Consider the following 16,707-nt stretch of genomic DNA (forward strand, 5'->3'; position numbering starts at 1 on the left):
ACGAGCCGAGCTCGTGTCTTGTGATAAAAGCTCGATTCGAGCTCGAGCTGAGCTCGAGTCCGAATATAATTTAAACGAGTCGAGCTCGAGCCTAATACAGTTCGGCTCGGTTCAGCTCAATCGTTTACATCCCTAGTCATCAATAAATGTTAAAATGTTTTAAGCACGACCTTTAAACTTAATATGCGTCCTCCAGTGCCTTAATTTCTCCTTACATGTATAATTCCTTATGGATTCATTTATTTATAAATAAATAACGAAAATTGTTTATTAAAAAAACGCTATGTTTGTACCATAAATAAGGCAGTTTAAATGCTTATCAGAAACACAAATGTAATTTCTATGTTTCTACGTACTGAACATGTTTGTTTAATTTCTTATAAAAAACAAATGGGTCATATATATATTTCTGTTTGATAGATTTGTTTAAACTTGATAAATAAAATAGAAATTTGATCTTGATAGAAAAAAGAAGAAGACAAAAATATACTTGTGGTAAAAGAGGTTGCATTCTTGACCTAGTAGGCGCTCTAAGTTAATTGGAGTACTTAGCAAATTGCATGTCTCATTTGCATTATTCGCCATTGACTTGGTATGCTCGTCAGTGTTGTTGGCGTTTCATAACCGGCAGCTAAGACAGAGTATCACAATTTCCATCATCACCCAAATTTCCACGCAACAAGATGACTGACCACTACTTGTTGATTGATGCAGATATAAAAGTAAATTGGAAAAACAATTTTAATGATATAGATAGAAAAGTAAATCGAGAATATATATATATATATATATATATATATAATTTTTTTTTTACTTTCTTATCTTAAATTGACATCCATATATTAGGATTTCTTTTATTTTTATAATCTTAAAGTTTAAAATTTATATAAACATTTGTTTGAGTTGATATATAAGAGGAGTTTTGATTAATATTATTTTAGTCACCTCCTATTAGAAAATAATTATTACTAGAAAATTATTATTTGTTTCCTAATTATTAAAGAATAATTATTATTAGGAAATACTTATTATTTTTCTAATTTATGTATTTTCTTATTTTCACTTGTAATAGTATTTATATATACCATATGCTATCATTAATAATATGTGTGTTAATTCTATCGTCAATATGGTATCAGATTTCTAAACTTAACAACAACTTTTTTTTTCTTCTTCTCTTTCTTCCTTTTTTTTTCTCCACAATACCTATCAGTCGCTTTCTAGAATGGCTACCGTCGACGACATCACCTACCGACTATCTCTCACAAATACTTTTGATTCTCCTGGCGCTCTTGTGGTTCTCAACGTCAATCTCAGGCACCATTGAAACTCACCACTTCCAATTATTCTGCCTGGCGCTTGCAGTTTACGTCTCTTCTATTCAGATATGACTTACTGGTTTTGTTGATGGCTCACGTCCCTGCCTCCTGCGCAGATAACGCCTACAGATGTCGCGCTCCCTGTTACGTCACCGCAGATGCACGGTTACATCGTTAGTAATATAAAAGATTATCGATTCCACAAGGACTGTTGAGTAAGCACTAGTTAACTTCACACGGTGAATTATCTAGACAATCGAAGGTTAGTTGGAAAAGAGAGAGTGAAGAAAAGAGAGAATGTAAAGAGTAGAGAAAGAGAAAGAATTGGATTTGGAGATGGATAGATACTGGGATTTCGGTTTTGTTGTGATGCTAGTTAATGTCCCTATGCATTGTTCATTTCCCTAACTTCATGCTTACACTCGTGCAGGAGTTCTAACTACAGTTCGGTACTATCTCGCGAAGATCACACAGAAAAGTTTACCTAAGTTCTACCGCCATTAAGTAGAAGAGGTAATTTAGGAGTTCGATTATAGGGAACATCCTTCTGTCACAAGGGCCCACAGTCCTATGTTCCTAAATTGCACAGATCACTTCCTAATAGTAAATTAATACAATTAAGTAGAAGAGGTAATTTAGGAAGTCCGATTATAGGGATCATCCTTTTGTCACAAGAGCCCACGGTCCTACATTCCTAGATTATACAGATCACTTCCTAATATTAATTTGGGAGAACCCTCTAAACTCTAATTAATTTTCCTAGTAGAGAGTTGATCCCCGTTTCAAGGAAACACCGTAGAAAGTAAGGGATACTTTTTGTCACAAGGTCCCATGATCTTACATTCCAGGGCTCTTCCTCTACATGGTGATCTAAACCTACATCTACATGGATTGACCTCTACACATTTCGTCAAACGCACACAAGGCACAACACACATAGATGATGATATAAGCACTTCATTGCATAGGAAAATATCCAAATACATAATTCATACATTCACAATCACATCACAACTACTTTCTACATCCTAGATCTAGAGATCTACTCCATAGCAAAGGATTTACAAATAAGAGACAAGAAATTAAGCATTACACACTCTAAAACAAGAGATAGAGAAGAGAGGAATGCTTATATATGATCCATCAGCCTTCTTACTTGCAAACCTTGCTCCAGAGGTGGACGGATTGGTGAAGATGGAAGATCTAGGTTCCCCCAAGGGGGAGAACCCTTCTCCATGGAATGGGGGTGAGCCCCAAGCCAAAGATTGGTGAAAAGGGGAGAAAACCCCCTTTTATAGGCGTCCACGACACGACCCCGTCACACGGCCGTGTGGCCCACACGACCATGTCTTCTTTCTTCTCTAGACTAGTGACGCGGCCGTGTAGATCCACACGACCTCATACATCTTGCTCTCTGCCAGGATGACATGGCCATGTGGCTCACACGGCCTAGCTCTGCTTCTTCTCTGGAAATGTGACACAACTATGTGGCTCACACGGCCATGTTCTGCTTCTTCTCTGGAAATGTGACACAACCATGTGGCTCACACGGCCATGTTATGCTTCTTCTATGGAAATGTGACACAACCATGTGGCTCACATGGTCATATTCTGCTTCTTCTCTGGAAATATGACACGACCATGTGGCTCACACGACCATGTTCTGGTTGTGCTGGTGGGCTAACAGGGTCGTGTGGCTCACACGATCTGGATGACACGACCGTGTAGCTCACACGACCTAGCCTTATAGGCCATTTTAGCACCTCTTATCTTGATATTCTTGAGTTAATGTCTTCAACAAAGTTGTAGATCTTGAAGTTAGCTACAATTTAGCATAAAGAACAGCCAAAATTCCAACCAAGCACAAAGTTATACCCATTTTACTATTAGTGTGCAGTGAAGGATTTGACACGGCCGTGTCTCATAGAACCGAATTTTAGGCCTTCAAGAAGTTCTTTTCTCTTGTTGAAGTCTTTGTAAGAGTTGTAGATCTTGAAGTTATCTACATTTCGATATAAAGAACAGCCTTTAACTCCAACCGAGTACAAAGTTATGTTCATTTTAGTTTCAATATACAGTGTTGAAAATTTCACACGGCCTTCACACGGCCATGTCGATTCCACACGGCCTGAACATGGAAAAACTTAGTTTTCATATGCCGGTGTGAGTTCCACATGGCCTAGACACTCTAGAAGATCTAGACTTCATTTAAGCTCCGTTTTTACTCCAAATCGCGTTCTATTAATCAAAACAAGCAAAGAGTAGATTTTCAAACAAAATGTAATGGAAGTATGACATTATAATGAAATGGGGTGCAATAAACATACATCATATGCATGAAGTACAAGTAGATGTGCGTCAAAGCATGCATAAAAGTGTATATAATCTACGTACATCACTCCCTCAGGCGAATCCTGATCATATTCTCTAGCTCCGCCAGGATCAACTTCTCCTCAACGTTATTATAGGTTCGACGTCTCCTACTCTTGTGTAATTTATTTCTTCATCAACTTCATCTAAAGATGTATGGTAGATACTGGAGAGAACCTACGCTGCTCCCTCACGTGGCAGGATTATGACTCATCATCAAAATCTTGCCAGCCCTCAACAGGGTAACAGGTCTATCACTGATTATATGTAGGACATCAAAAGAAATATTGACGCTCTTGAACTTATGAATGTCAAAGTTAACTTTGATGAGCTCTCTATTCGTGTCTTGAATGGTCTTAGCCAAGATTATTGCAATATCTCACATGCTTTGCAAGTTCGTGACGCCCCTATTACCTTTGATGAGTTATTCGAGCAGCTTCTCAACTATGAAGCCTAGTTAAAAGTCTCACCATCATCTCCATCTTTGACGCCAATGACTGCTCTTGTGGCTCCAACAGGGAATTCTCGTAATCGGTATTCAAACTATCGTGGTGGTCGCTAGCAGGTTTCACCTATATCCCTTCAACCACGCATGTCTACTCCTAGGTTGTCTACGCGTCCTCTTGCACATCCAACTGTGTCCAGTCCCAATTGTTATCTTGGGTGCTATCAGATTTGTGGTGTTCAAGGTCACTCTGCTCACCAGTGTGGTCATATGACTGCCTCGATGCTTGCTATGCTTCCGCCGGCTCCTCCACGTGCTCCGCATCCTACGTATAGTACGTCATTTGTGCACACTACCATTCATTATACATCTTCATCTGATTCTCGGGAATGGATGGTTGACTCTGGCACCTCTCATCATGTCACCGCTGATCTCGTTAATCTCTCATTATATGAGCCTTACTCTGGGAATGATAGCATCGCCATTGGTGATGGTTCTAGACTACCTATAACACACACTGATTCTTTCTCTTTCTCTACTCCATCTTTCCCTTTAGTTTTCTCCAATATTTTATTTGTGCCATCTATGTCAAAAAAATTGATTTCTGTCGCAGCACTTTGTGTTACTAATCCTGTTACATTTCTTTCTTTGATTCCTATTTTTAGGTGTTGGATCATCGTACGGGAGTGACACTACACTGGTCAGCGGGGTCCACAGAGATTGTGTCTATTACTGGCCAAAATTTATGTCTACTCTATCATCACCTTCCGCCTTTTCTATGTCTGTCTCGTCATCTATTTCCTTATGGCATAGTCGTTTAGGTCATCTGCCATTAGATGTTTTGCAACATTTTTTTATCCTTGGGTCTTTCACTTCCGGCGAATACTTTGTCTAATTTTTCATGCACTTTGTGCAATATTAATAAGAGTCATAAATTATCCTTTCATAAATCTAGTATTTCATCTCGTGCTCTTTGAATATTATCTTTTCTAATTTTTGGACATCTCCTATATCATCTTTTGATGGACTCAAATATTATGTTATTTTTGTTGATCATTTTACAAAGTATATATGACTTTATCCTTTACGCAATAAATCGGATGTATACTCTACCTTTATTGCATTCAAAACTCTTGTTGAAAATCGGTTCTCAATGACTATCAAAATACTATTCACTGACAATGGAGGTGAATTCTTAGCCCTTCGCTCCTTTCTTACTACTCATGGTATTGGTCATCTTACCAGTCCTCCACACACTCCTGAACACAATGGATACTCTGAACGTCATCATCGCCATATAGTCGAAACTAGTCTCACTTTGTTGCACAGAGCATCTATTCCACTCACTTTCTGACCTTATGCCTTTGCTGCGGCAGTCTATTTGATTAACCACATGCCTAAGGTCAGGCTCTCCCATTTGTCCTTGTTTGAAAAATTATTCACCATCGTTCTTGATCTTTCTAAGCTTCGAGTTTTTGGGTGTCTATTCTTTCCATGGTTGCGCCCCTACTCTCACCACAAGCTTGATCCCAAGTTAACCTCTTGTGTCTTCCATGGGTATTCTCTCACTCAGAGTGCCCTCCTGTGCTATGATGTAGCTCTCAAAAGAGTCTTTGTATCTCGTCATGTTAAGTTTGTGGAGTATGATTTTCCATTTGTCTTCACCTCCTCCTTGAATTTCACAGTAGTGGACATTGACTCTGAACTCTCTATTGTTCCAGTTATCTCGTGGGACCCTCCAGCACCGATGTCGCAACCTGCCACTAACCGTAGCCGTCCGCAAGTGACTTCTTCATCGCTGTCATCATCACCGCCATCATCACCTCTTGTTGTTGGGTCGTCCACGCTGCCTGGTGGCAACCGACCCTCTAGCCCACCAACTTTTTCTCCCCCTCTCGCTTCTCTAAACCAACATCTCATGCAAACTCGCTCCAAAAATATCATCTACAAACCCAATCCAAAGTATCTTCTTCATACTAGTCTTTTACAACCTTGTGAACCCTCCTCTGTCACGCAGACGCTAAAAAATCCGAATTGGGTACAAGCCATGCATGAAGAGTATGATGCTCTTCTTCGTAATCAGACTTGGACTCTTGTCCCACCTTCGCCAGACCAAAATATTATGGGTAATAAGTGGGTGTTTCGCATTAAGCGTAATTCTGATGACTCAATTGATCGGTATAAGGCTCGCCTTGTTGCCAAGGGTTTTCATCAGCGCCCTGGTGTTGACTTTTATGATACATTTAGCCCTACTATTAATCTAGTAACAATGCACATTGTTTTTAGTCTGGCTGTAAATCGGAGGTGGTGTCTTCACCAACTTGATGTAAACAATGTGTTTCTTAATGGTCATCTTGCAGAGGAGGTTTATATGGCGCAACCTTCGGGTATGCGCAGTTCTGAGTTTTCGAATCATGTGTGTCGTTTGCATAAGGCACTTTATGGCCTGAAGTAGGCTCCACGCGCCTGGTATTTGGAGCTTCGCGCTTTCTTGGCCTCTCTTGGCTTTATCACATCTCGAGCTAGATGATACTGTTATATATTTCCTGTATATGTTGATGATCTAATCATTACAGGGAGTGATGTTTCTTTTGTTGACGTCATAGTATGTAAACTTCATGCAAAATTTACGATTAAGAATCTTGGGGCTCTTTCCCTCTTCTGCGGTATTGAAGTTCGCCCAACCTCAAATGGCCTTATCTTATCTCAACAAAAGTATGTCACTGATCTTCTCTCCAAACACAACATGTTTGACTCTAAGTTGGTCTCCACTCCTATTGCTACTGGCTCTCGTCTTACTTTGCATGATGAGTCTTCATCTTTTGATACGACTAAGTTCCAACAAGTGGTTGGAGGCTTACAACATCTCTGTATGACTCGTCCTGATTTTTCTTTGCGGTCAACAAGCTGTCATAGTTTATGCATGCTCTTTCAGAGACGCATTGGGGTGTTGTGAAGCGTCTAATTTGGTATCTCAATGGTACTAGGGATCTTGGCATTCGTCTTCTTGCGGATACACCTTTTACTCTTCATAGTTTCTCCGATGCAGACTGGGCAAGAGATCCAGATGATCGGTGTTCTACGGGTGCATTTATTATTTTTCTAGGTGCTAATCCGATTTTCTGGAAATCTACCAAACAGCGTACAGTTGCACGCTCTTCGACTGAGATTGAATATCATGCCATTGCCTTTGTAGCAACTGAGATCCAATGGATTAAGTCACTTTTGTCAGATCTGTTTCTTTCTATTACCACGCATGCTGTGCTTTTTACTGATAATTTGGGTGTCATGTATCTTTCAGCTAATCCTGTTTTTCACTCTCGGATGAAACATCTGGCTATTGACTATCACTTTATTCGTGATCTAATGTAGGTCTCCGAACTACGAGTTACTCATATTTATGCTGAGGAACAGTTGACTAATGCACTTACAAAGTCGCTTTCTCGACCTCGGTTGTTTGCTATTTGCAGCAAGATTGGTGTCATTTCTGGAACATCATCTTGAGAGGGTGTTTTAGGAAATAATTATTATAAGTAAATAGTTATTTGTTTCCTAGTTATTAGGGAATAATTATTATTAGAAAACAGTTATTTGTTTACTAATTATTAGAGAATAATTATTATTATGAAATATTTAATGTTTTCCTAATTTATGTATTTTTCTATTTTCACTTGTAATAGTATTTATATATACCATATGCTATCATTAATAATATGTATATGAATTCTATCGTCAATTTCTCTTTTGTATTTGATACGAAGAGGGTTTAGGGGCAGGGAAGAGAATAAGAGGAAAAAGAGGGGCAAGATGGGAAAACCACTATTTAGGGATTAAGAGAGGGGGAGCTTGGTTGGTTCAAAGGGGGGTTTTTTTGGTTCGTGGGTGAGGGGAGCAGCGGCCAGGGGTTTTCTTCGTGGAGGTGTCACCGCCAGCCCACGGGTCTTCTTCCTTCTCCTCACATCGACGTCGTCGGAGCCGGCGCCGGTCACCACTTCTTCCCCTCTCCCTCTCCTCCCTGTGTCGCCCCCTCTCCTCCTTGCTACCGCCACCGCCGAGAAGAGGGAGGGGCATCTTCTTCCTCGACCTCTTACACTCCTCGCCGGCACCGACACCGGCCGCCGGCCTTCACCTCCTCTCTTCTCTCCCTCTTCCCCGGTTCTGTTCCGCCACCAAAAAAGGGAGTTCGGGCCGCTGCTTCCGCCGCCCATGGTAACAAGGAGGAGGACTTTTCTTCCTTCTTCTCACGCTTCTCGCCGACGGCCACGCCAGCAGTCGACGCCTCCTCTCCCCCATTCCGGCATACTACCAGCGAGGCGAGCAGCAAGCGCCTTTCTCTCCGCACGGACGCTGCCACGTGCCGACAGCCCTCGTCTCCTTCCCCTACGATCGGCCGGCGCTTCTGTTGCCGGTCACTGCCTTTCAGACCGCCGAATAGCTAAGCGCCGTCTTGCCAGCAGTCTCCTCCAGGACGCCGCAGTGCTACCTCCCTTTTCGCCTCATCGTAGGGGATCGTACGCTTGGTTGTCGGCCTTCGATGTGGGTTGGGCCTCCAGGCCCTCGCCGCTAGTGGACTTCGATCGTATTATGCTCCATCTTTGTTGTGTTTTGGCCTTCTAGCTGAGGCTACATTCCGATCCTCGCACCGTGGTCCTATTTGGGTGTGCCTCGTTGTATCCCAGCCGGCGAGCCACGGTTGTGTTTTAGTTTGTGATTTGTGTCTAGCCTCCTTAATGTTATTATTTCTCGGGCTGTATGTCGATATTAGTTTCCGGCCTGCGTGACGATATTAATGCCCGGCCTGCGAGCCGATATTAGTTCTCGGCCTACGTGCCGACCTAGTTTCCCGGCCTGCGTGTCGATCTCATGTCTCGGCTTGCGTGTCGACCTAGTTTCCCGGCCTGCATGCCGATCTCATGTATCGGCCTGCGTGTCGACCTAATATCCCGAGCTGCGTGCCGATCTCATGTCCCGGCCTACGTGCCGACCTAGTTTCCCGGTCTGCGTGCCGACCTCATGTCCCGGCCTACGTGCCAACCTAGTATCCCGGTCTGCGTGCCGATCTCGTTTCTCGCTCTGTGTGCTGGTTTCGTGTCCCGGCCTGCATGTCGTTAATATCTCCCGGGCTACGCGCCGGTGTTTTATCTCGGCCTGCAGCTCGTCTTCCGGGTCTGTGCCACGTTAAGCTCCTCGTCGTCAGATCCAGCTCTCCATCCTGATCGGAGTCATCCACTCTTCAGGGTCGCAACAACTCGAGCTGCGTCCCATCTGAGGACGCCTCTGGGCCAGGGTACGTTCTCCGTTCATATTCTATGCATATTTTATTATTTTATGACTTAGTCTTGTACTTATATATTCGTTGGATCTGCCTCGAGTATCGGGGTACCGGGGGCTGGGTCAACCCGGTCGCTGGCTGCAGGTAGCGTTGACCAGAGGACTTCTGAAGACTTGGTCAACATAGAAGCTAAGCCATCTCAGCACACCCCTTTCGGAACGTCGCGATTTAGTCAACATTCCATTCACCTCACCTGACGGTCCGTCTGACACAGTTTCCGGACGGAATCAATATTATTTCCTTTTTTTTATATATTTTCCTTCAAATCAACAAACTATATATTCATATACAAATTAATTGATTCAATAGTCACTTTCAATATTCATACATGAATCAACGAAGATGAATGATAATTTTAGAGAGTGCAACAACTGAATTATTGTAATAATGGCCGATCGAGGGAAATATACTCTCCACCAGACACAGACGCAGTCTTCATTATGGTGCACTTCATTGCCATTGGCGTGAGTTACACACCTCAGCTGCATTATTCGTCATTGACTTGGTCTGCTCGTCAAAGTTGTTGGCGTCTCACATGATCAGCAGGATAAAGCACCAATCGCAAGTTCCATGACTCTAATTTCCACAGAAGAAGACGACAAATATATTGACCACTTCTTGAGTCATAATTAGGATGAGGCAGAATAAGTGATATGGTTCGTGTAAGTCATTATGTCTGGAAGAATTGTGATCTTTGGGCAGTGCCGGTCTTGACACGACTCTAAATATTTATTAGTCAAGAGCTCTAGTTTTCCAATTAAGTGTCGGATAGTGAGTGATTTAACGAGGATGTAAAGTGTGTAGAAAAATTTGAAGTCGTATATGGACTCAGAAGAGTGAAAGACAAGCACTCTTAGTTGTCGATTTCTCCTCCACCACTCCATCCCTTCCTCCTTCACCGTGCCCCTCTCGATCGGTCAATCATTATATTGTTGCCCCTCACATCTCCCTTCCTTGTCATACATATTTTCCTTCATCCTTGGAGGTTTCCACCAGCCAATCCCTTCCCTTGTCGGAGGAAATTTGACTAAATCAATCCAACAAGTCTTGTTTCAATTAATTAGCTTGTCATATCATTTTTATTGCAAATCACCCTCATTCTTGCATAATATTAGTTCTCCATAAAACTCAAGCATACTATATGTTTTGAATCTTTTTATCTATCTTTTTAGATTTGTTTCTCAATTAATTAATTAGAATCTTTTCATATTGCTTAAAGGTCATGAATATATTACCTTTGGGCGTTAAAAAGTAAACCCAAACTTCACTAGAGTAATCACCAATAAATTTTAATTTTATTGTAGTCCTCTACAAATTCATTTTTAAAATTTTACGTTTAATTTTTGTAATTAATGAGTGAATTTGCTAAGCAGAAAGTTTTGCTTTGCCTCCATGGTTTTTCAATTTATCGTGTTAGCTTATAAACTATAATTCACATTTATTTCTTTAATAATTTTTTTTTTTTACTTTGGTCAGATCCATTAATTTAGTCTTCTTTTTAAAATTCCCCATGAACTTATAAAACTATTAAAATATACCCTAACTTTTTTAGCTCTTCCTATTTTTAGTAGTCAAATATTAATCAACACTATAACATTTCAAAATCCTTTTTTTTTTAGGTAGAAAATTTTATTTTACTTTATTTTTTTTCAATTTTAAGTTAACTATTGCGAGTGATTCATGAGATTGCAAGTAAATCATTTGTGATTTTACCCGTAGATTACAAGAATTTAACTTCCACGCAAGTCATCTCAATTTCATTCTCGTGTAATTTATAATTCGACAACATGTACATTAAATAGAAATAGCTTAAATGCATTCATAGCTTAACTGATGCATTTGCAAAATATCACAAGCCTCATAATTTAACATGAATAATTAATTATTGTTAAGTTGCACTCACTGCTGGTGAGAAAATTACTATAATGAATAAGGGATCAATTATTAATAGGCATATGCTCTTGAAAAAAAAAAAAATTTCTTGCCACCTCCTAGTCAATTTAATAGACGGTTATAAATTGACTTTATAATTTACCTTTTTTTTTTTTGTATAATCTGAGGTCGATATGACTAAGCTTTTATCGTTTACTTTTTAATACAATCTTATCTCAATTAGCATATGAACTTCATACCTCCATTTCTCTTGAATAGCAAAAGACGCACTCCCTAATCTAACAAAATATCTCAGTAGTATTAAGAGAAATTAGTAGAATTTGTAACAATATTGTATGCTCTTTACTTATCATATTGATAATTTCCCCACGAAAGCTACTCTCACACTCTCATTTATTGAGTGTTAACAAACATAAAGATTGTCAATTCAGCACAAAGATAAGGAACTCAACACTTGCATTAGAAACATATTTCTAATGCAATTTCTCCAATTACCATATTTCCTTTGGGCGTTAAAAAACATAGAATTAGTCTTTCGATTAGAAACATATTTCTCTTGTAGTCCTTAATAGATCAATTTCTCCAATTACTAATTTATTTTATCAGTTGTAAACTCATTTAAACTTGATACAGTAGAAAATTAAATTTTTTGTCATTATAGAAAAAAAAAACTATATGATTACACTTGCATGTACAAAATATGTAAGATGTCCTTAGAATAGCAAATTCTTTGATTATTTGTATAAAAATAAAGAATAATTATTATCTTTAATTTAATTTGGCCAAGAATACTTATTAACAAAGGTCTTTCAATTAATCATATAAAAGGGTATAATTGGATTTATTTCCAAAATTATACCAGCTCTATTAATGTGGCGTCTCATGAGCGTCAGGAAAAAGCATCGCAATTTCCATCACCCAACCCAAATTTCCACACAAGAAAACGATCGATCGATCTATGGACCACTTGCTATAATAATATATAGATGAATATTATATTGCCAATTTCCACAGAAGTAGCTAGAGCACGATGACTGATTCTTGCAATAATGATTAATGGCGGAGGGAAATAGACTCTTCATTTCATTCTTCAATATAATATAAATAGCCATTGCCATTGCCATTGGTTTCCTGCAAAATTAATAAGAATCCACCAATTAAATTAAAGAGTATGGCAACGGCCTGGAGAAGCAGACTCCGTTTCCGTGAGGCATGGCCACTGCAGTACTACCGCTGCTACTATCAGCTTCCAGCTGATCTTGTCCTGCTTTGTTGGCTCATCATGATGGCCTTCTTTCTTGTGGAGGTAGCTGGAGTAGTAGAAGGGAGAGTGAGCAGCGAGGGATGCTTGCCGAGGGAGAAAGATGCTCTCTTGCTTTACAAAGCCGCCATCGAAGATCCTTCCGACCGCTTGTCTTCGTGGCAGGAGGTCCAAGGAGACGACTGCTGCGCATGGACTGGCGTAGTCTGCTACAACAGAACGGGCAGCGTACGAGTGGCCGAGCTCAACCTTCAAAATCCAAATGAATTCCATACGGGGTACGCTTTGAGGGGTGATCTGCTGCATCCATCATTGTTGTCTTTAACTCATTTGCGAAACTTGAATCTCAGGTTCAATGACTTTGAAAGAACCCAAATTCCACCTCTCGTTGGTTCTCTTCACAAACTGAGTTATCTTGATCTTTCTTCGTCCAACCTTGGTGGAACCATTCCCCCTCATCTGGGAAACTTAACCAATCTTCGTCATCTTGATCTTTCTTGGTCCTACCTTGGTGGAACCATTCCCCCTCATCTGGGAAACTTAACCAATCTTCGTCATCTTGATCTTTCTGGGTCCAAGTTTGGTGGAGCCATTCCCCCTCATCTGGGAAACTTAACTAATCTTCGTTATCTTGATCTCAGTGGAAGTTTTAATCTTTATTTTCCTAAAGACGGTCACAGCCTAGACTGGCTCTCCGGCCTTTCTTCTTTGATTTATCTGGACATGTCCGGTTTGAATCTCAGCGCTGTCTCCCATAATTGGTTTTCAGCAGTCAACATGTTACCTTCCCTACAACAATTATATTTATATGATTGTGAAATTAGTAATATCCCTCTTTCTCTCAGCTTCCCTCTCAACCTCACACTTCTCACAACTCTCGATCTTAGTTGGAATAACTTCAACTCTTCTTTTCCTAACTGGTTGTGGAATCTCACAAGCCTCTCGTATCTTCAACTTTATTACTCAAATATTCGAGGAATGTTGCCTGTTGAAATTGGCGACTTAATTAGCCTCACACATCTTGTTCTTCCTTGGAATTTGATCTCTGGTCCCCTACCTGATACGTTATGGAAATTGAAGCATCTAACATACCTCGACCTGAGCTATAATTTACTTGGAAATTCTTTACCAATGGGGATGATGAATCTATCAAGCTTATCAATATTATGCCTTACTAATTGTTCACTAATTGGTCCAATACCCAGTGAATTAGGGAATTTAACTACTTTAAACGAATTATCTCTTGAATCCAATTTACTTTCTGGATTAATACCACATGAGATTGGGAAACTAGTCAACTTAGAGTATCTTGACCTCTCTATTAATTCCTTTGAGGGTGATATTACTGAGTTTCATCTTTCCAACCTGACCAAACTATACGACTTGTCCTTGTCTGAAAACCACTTTCTCACCATAGCAATAGACCACAATTGGACCCCTCCTTTTCAATTAGACTTAATTAGCCTTGGTTCCTGTAAGTTAGGCCCCAGATTTCCTACATGGCTTCGTTCACAAAAATTCATCACGGTTATTGATTTGCACAATACAAGTATAGAGGACAACTTGCCTGAATGGTTTTGGAACTCTCTTTCCATCATTCAAAATTTAGATCTCTCCCATAATCAAATTAATGGTATTTTGCCGGTATCCCTAGAGAGTTTGACCCAATTAAATTATTTAAATTTTGGTTCGAATTTACTAGAAGGTCCAATTCTTCATTTGCCACCCAACCTAAATTTGCTAGATCTATCTGATAATGCATTTTCAGGCCCCCTACCACCAACATTATTCACACCACAATTAAATTATTTGATTCTCTCACATAATCATATTAATGGAAGCATTCCATCTGACATTTGTAATTGTACACTTGGGCACCTCGACTTATCAAACAACCAAATATTTGGAGAAATTCCCCGGTTGGAAGGAGGGTTCAGTTCTTGGATATATTAATTTGGGAAACAATAGGCTCTTTGGAGAAATTCCAAGCTCTGTTGGCAACCTGATGGCATTGGAGTTCTTGCACTTGAATAATAATACTCTAAAAGGGAATCTTCCATTATCACTGCAAAATTGCACTTGTCTATTGGTTGTTGATCTTGGCGACAACAAGTTTTCTGGAAATATTCCTTCGTGGATTGAGCAAAGTTGGAGGCAGCTACGCATTCTTCGATTATCCTCAAATATGTTCATTGGCAACATTGATCCACAACTTGGATATTTGAGGGATCTACAAATTGTTGACTTTGCAAATAATAAATTATCAGGATCAATACCACATTCTTTTGGAAATTTCAGCACAATGATTTCAACATCAGATGAACAACTTCCTTCCTTTGAGATAATAGAAATGGTAATACTAGAAGAATTCATAAGTTATAGCAGAAGTGAAAGCATTACTTTAGTCACAAAAGGACAGCAACTTACTTTTTCATTTATTCTTTATCTTGTGAAGAGTATAGACCTTTCAAACAATGAATTGACAGATGAGATTCCTGAAGAATTAGGATATCTTGCTGGACTTCACACATTGAATATATCACGAAACTATTTCAAAGGCAAGATCCCAGATAGCATTGGTAGAATGAGTTCATTGGAAACTCTAGATTTATCCTTTAATAATTTATCAGGGGCTATTCCTCAAAGCTTGTCACAACTAAATGCTTTGAACCATTTGAACTTGTCTTATAACAACCTATCTGGAAGCATTCCCTCCGGGAATCAACTTCAAACATTAGATTATGCATCAATTTATATTGGTAATCCTTATCTTTGTGGAGACTTGGTAAACAAGAGTTGCTTTCATGGGAACAACACTAATGCGATAAGCGAGAAGCATGCAATGTTATCGCCAATGTTATCAATCTATCTCAGTAGCACACTTGGATATTTTATTGGATTGTGGAGTGTATTTATCCTTCTACTATTCAAGAAAAAATGGAGGTACTCTTACTTTAAGAAAGTCGATAAAATTTATGATAAAGTTTATGTGACAATCAAAATAAGATTGAATAGAATAGTGATGGGATAGTTTTGTGTAGAAAACATAAAGTTTGTGATTAATGTATCGATAAGTTGTTTTCATATTAGAATTGTGAATTGTAAGCATGGTACTTTTAGGAATTGTATGCTTGTGATTTTTTACAACTAAAATAATATTATGATTGTATTTTAGTGTAATATATGAGATAAAGAATGCACTATTTTATTTTATGAACGTCTGTGCAATACGGTAATGTGAATTCCTAATAGTAAATGAAAATGAGATTGAAAATTATTCATGCAAGCGTCGAATCATTTGTAGTAAGTGTGATTAAGATTATGATAGTTTACTTGCGCATTGTTTCAATCTTTTATAGTAGTTGATAGATTTATTAATTATTATTTCAATTTAACAAACTTTAAATTGATAAATTTTAAAATTAAAATAGATTATCCATTCGATAATTACAACTAAAATAAATTTTAAATATATTTTAAAAAATTAAAAACTTATGAAAATCTTAAAAGGAAAGTGACTAAATTAATAGAGCTAGAGTAAAAAATATATATATAATTTACCAAATTTTATAAGTTGAAATGATCAATTGAAAAAACTATAAGGGTAAAATAAAACTTTCTTCCTAATAACGTCACCGTATCGAAAAAATTAAAATAAAAAAAAAATGAACTTATAGGGGCTTTTCAATAACTTGCTCGTTATAAGTTTGTTTCTATGCAATTATGTTTGGAATTGAAATAAAAAACAACAATGAGCAAAGTAGAATTAGAAAATGTATAAAGAAAAAAAATGTAGTTAAAAATTATGAAAATAAAGAAAAATTATTATGGCAAACTTCAAATTTTAAAAATCAAGGGAAAATTAAAAATTGAAAGTTTTTATGGTCAAAATTAGATAGAAGGTAAAATGAGAGATTAGAAAATAATGGATAAAGTAATCCTTTAGTCATCAAATTCAAAATAATAATATTAAAAGTAAGTTGTAAGATGAAGTAGAATTTTCAAGGGCAATAATTAATATTAGCAAACATGTAGCATAACAATGAAAAAAAAGTTATAAAATCTTAAGTTGCAAATTATATGACAC

General features: G+C 38.5%; 2 protein-coding genes across 2 annotated transcripts; both read left to right on the forward strand.

Annotated features, from left to right (window-relative positions):
- The first annotated feature begins 12,478 nt into the window (after positions 1-12,478).
- Positions 12,479-15,357, forward strand: LOC122002857 (probable leucine-rich repeat receptor-like protein kinase At1g35710). The gene is made up of 2 exons (XM_042558209.1): positions 12,479-12,898; positions 12,971-15,357. Exons 1-2 carry the CDS (start codon positions 12,531-12,533, stop codon positions 14,571-14,573), a joined length of 1,971 nt encoding a protein of 656 aa, XP_042414143.1. The 5' UTR covers positions 12,479-12,530; the 3' UTR covers positions 14,574-15,357.
- On the forward strand, positions 14,626-15,725 carry LOC121999780 (receptor-like protein EIX2). Its single transcript, XM_042554418.1, has 3 exons — positions 14,626-14,973; positions 15,076-15,405; positions 15,711-15,725. Exons 1-3 carry the CDS (start codon positions 14,626-14,628, stop codon positions 15,723-15,725), a joined length of 693 nt encoding a protein of 230 aa, XP_042410352.1.
- Positions 15,726-16,707: the final 982 nt, after the last annotated feature.

The sequence above is a fragment of the Zingiber officinale genome, chromosome 7A (genome assembly GCF_018446385.1).
Source record: "Zingiber officinale cultivar Zhangliang chromosome 7A, Zo_v1.1, whole genome shotgun sequence".
Lineage (NCBI taxonomy): Eukaryota > Viridiplantae > Streptophyta > Magnoliopsida > Zingiberales > Zingiberaceae > Zingiber > Zingiber officinale.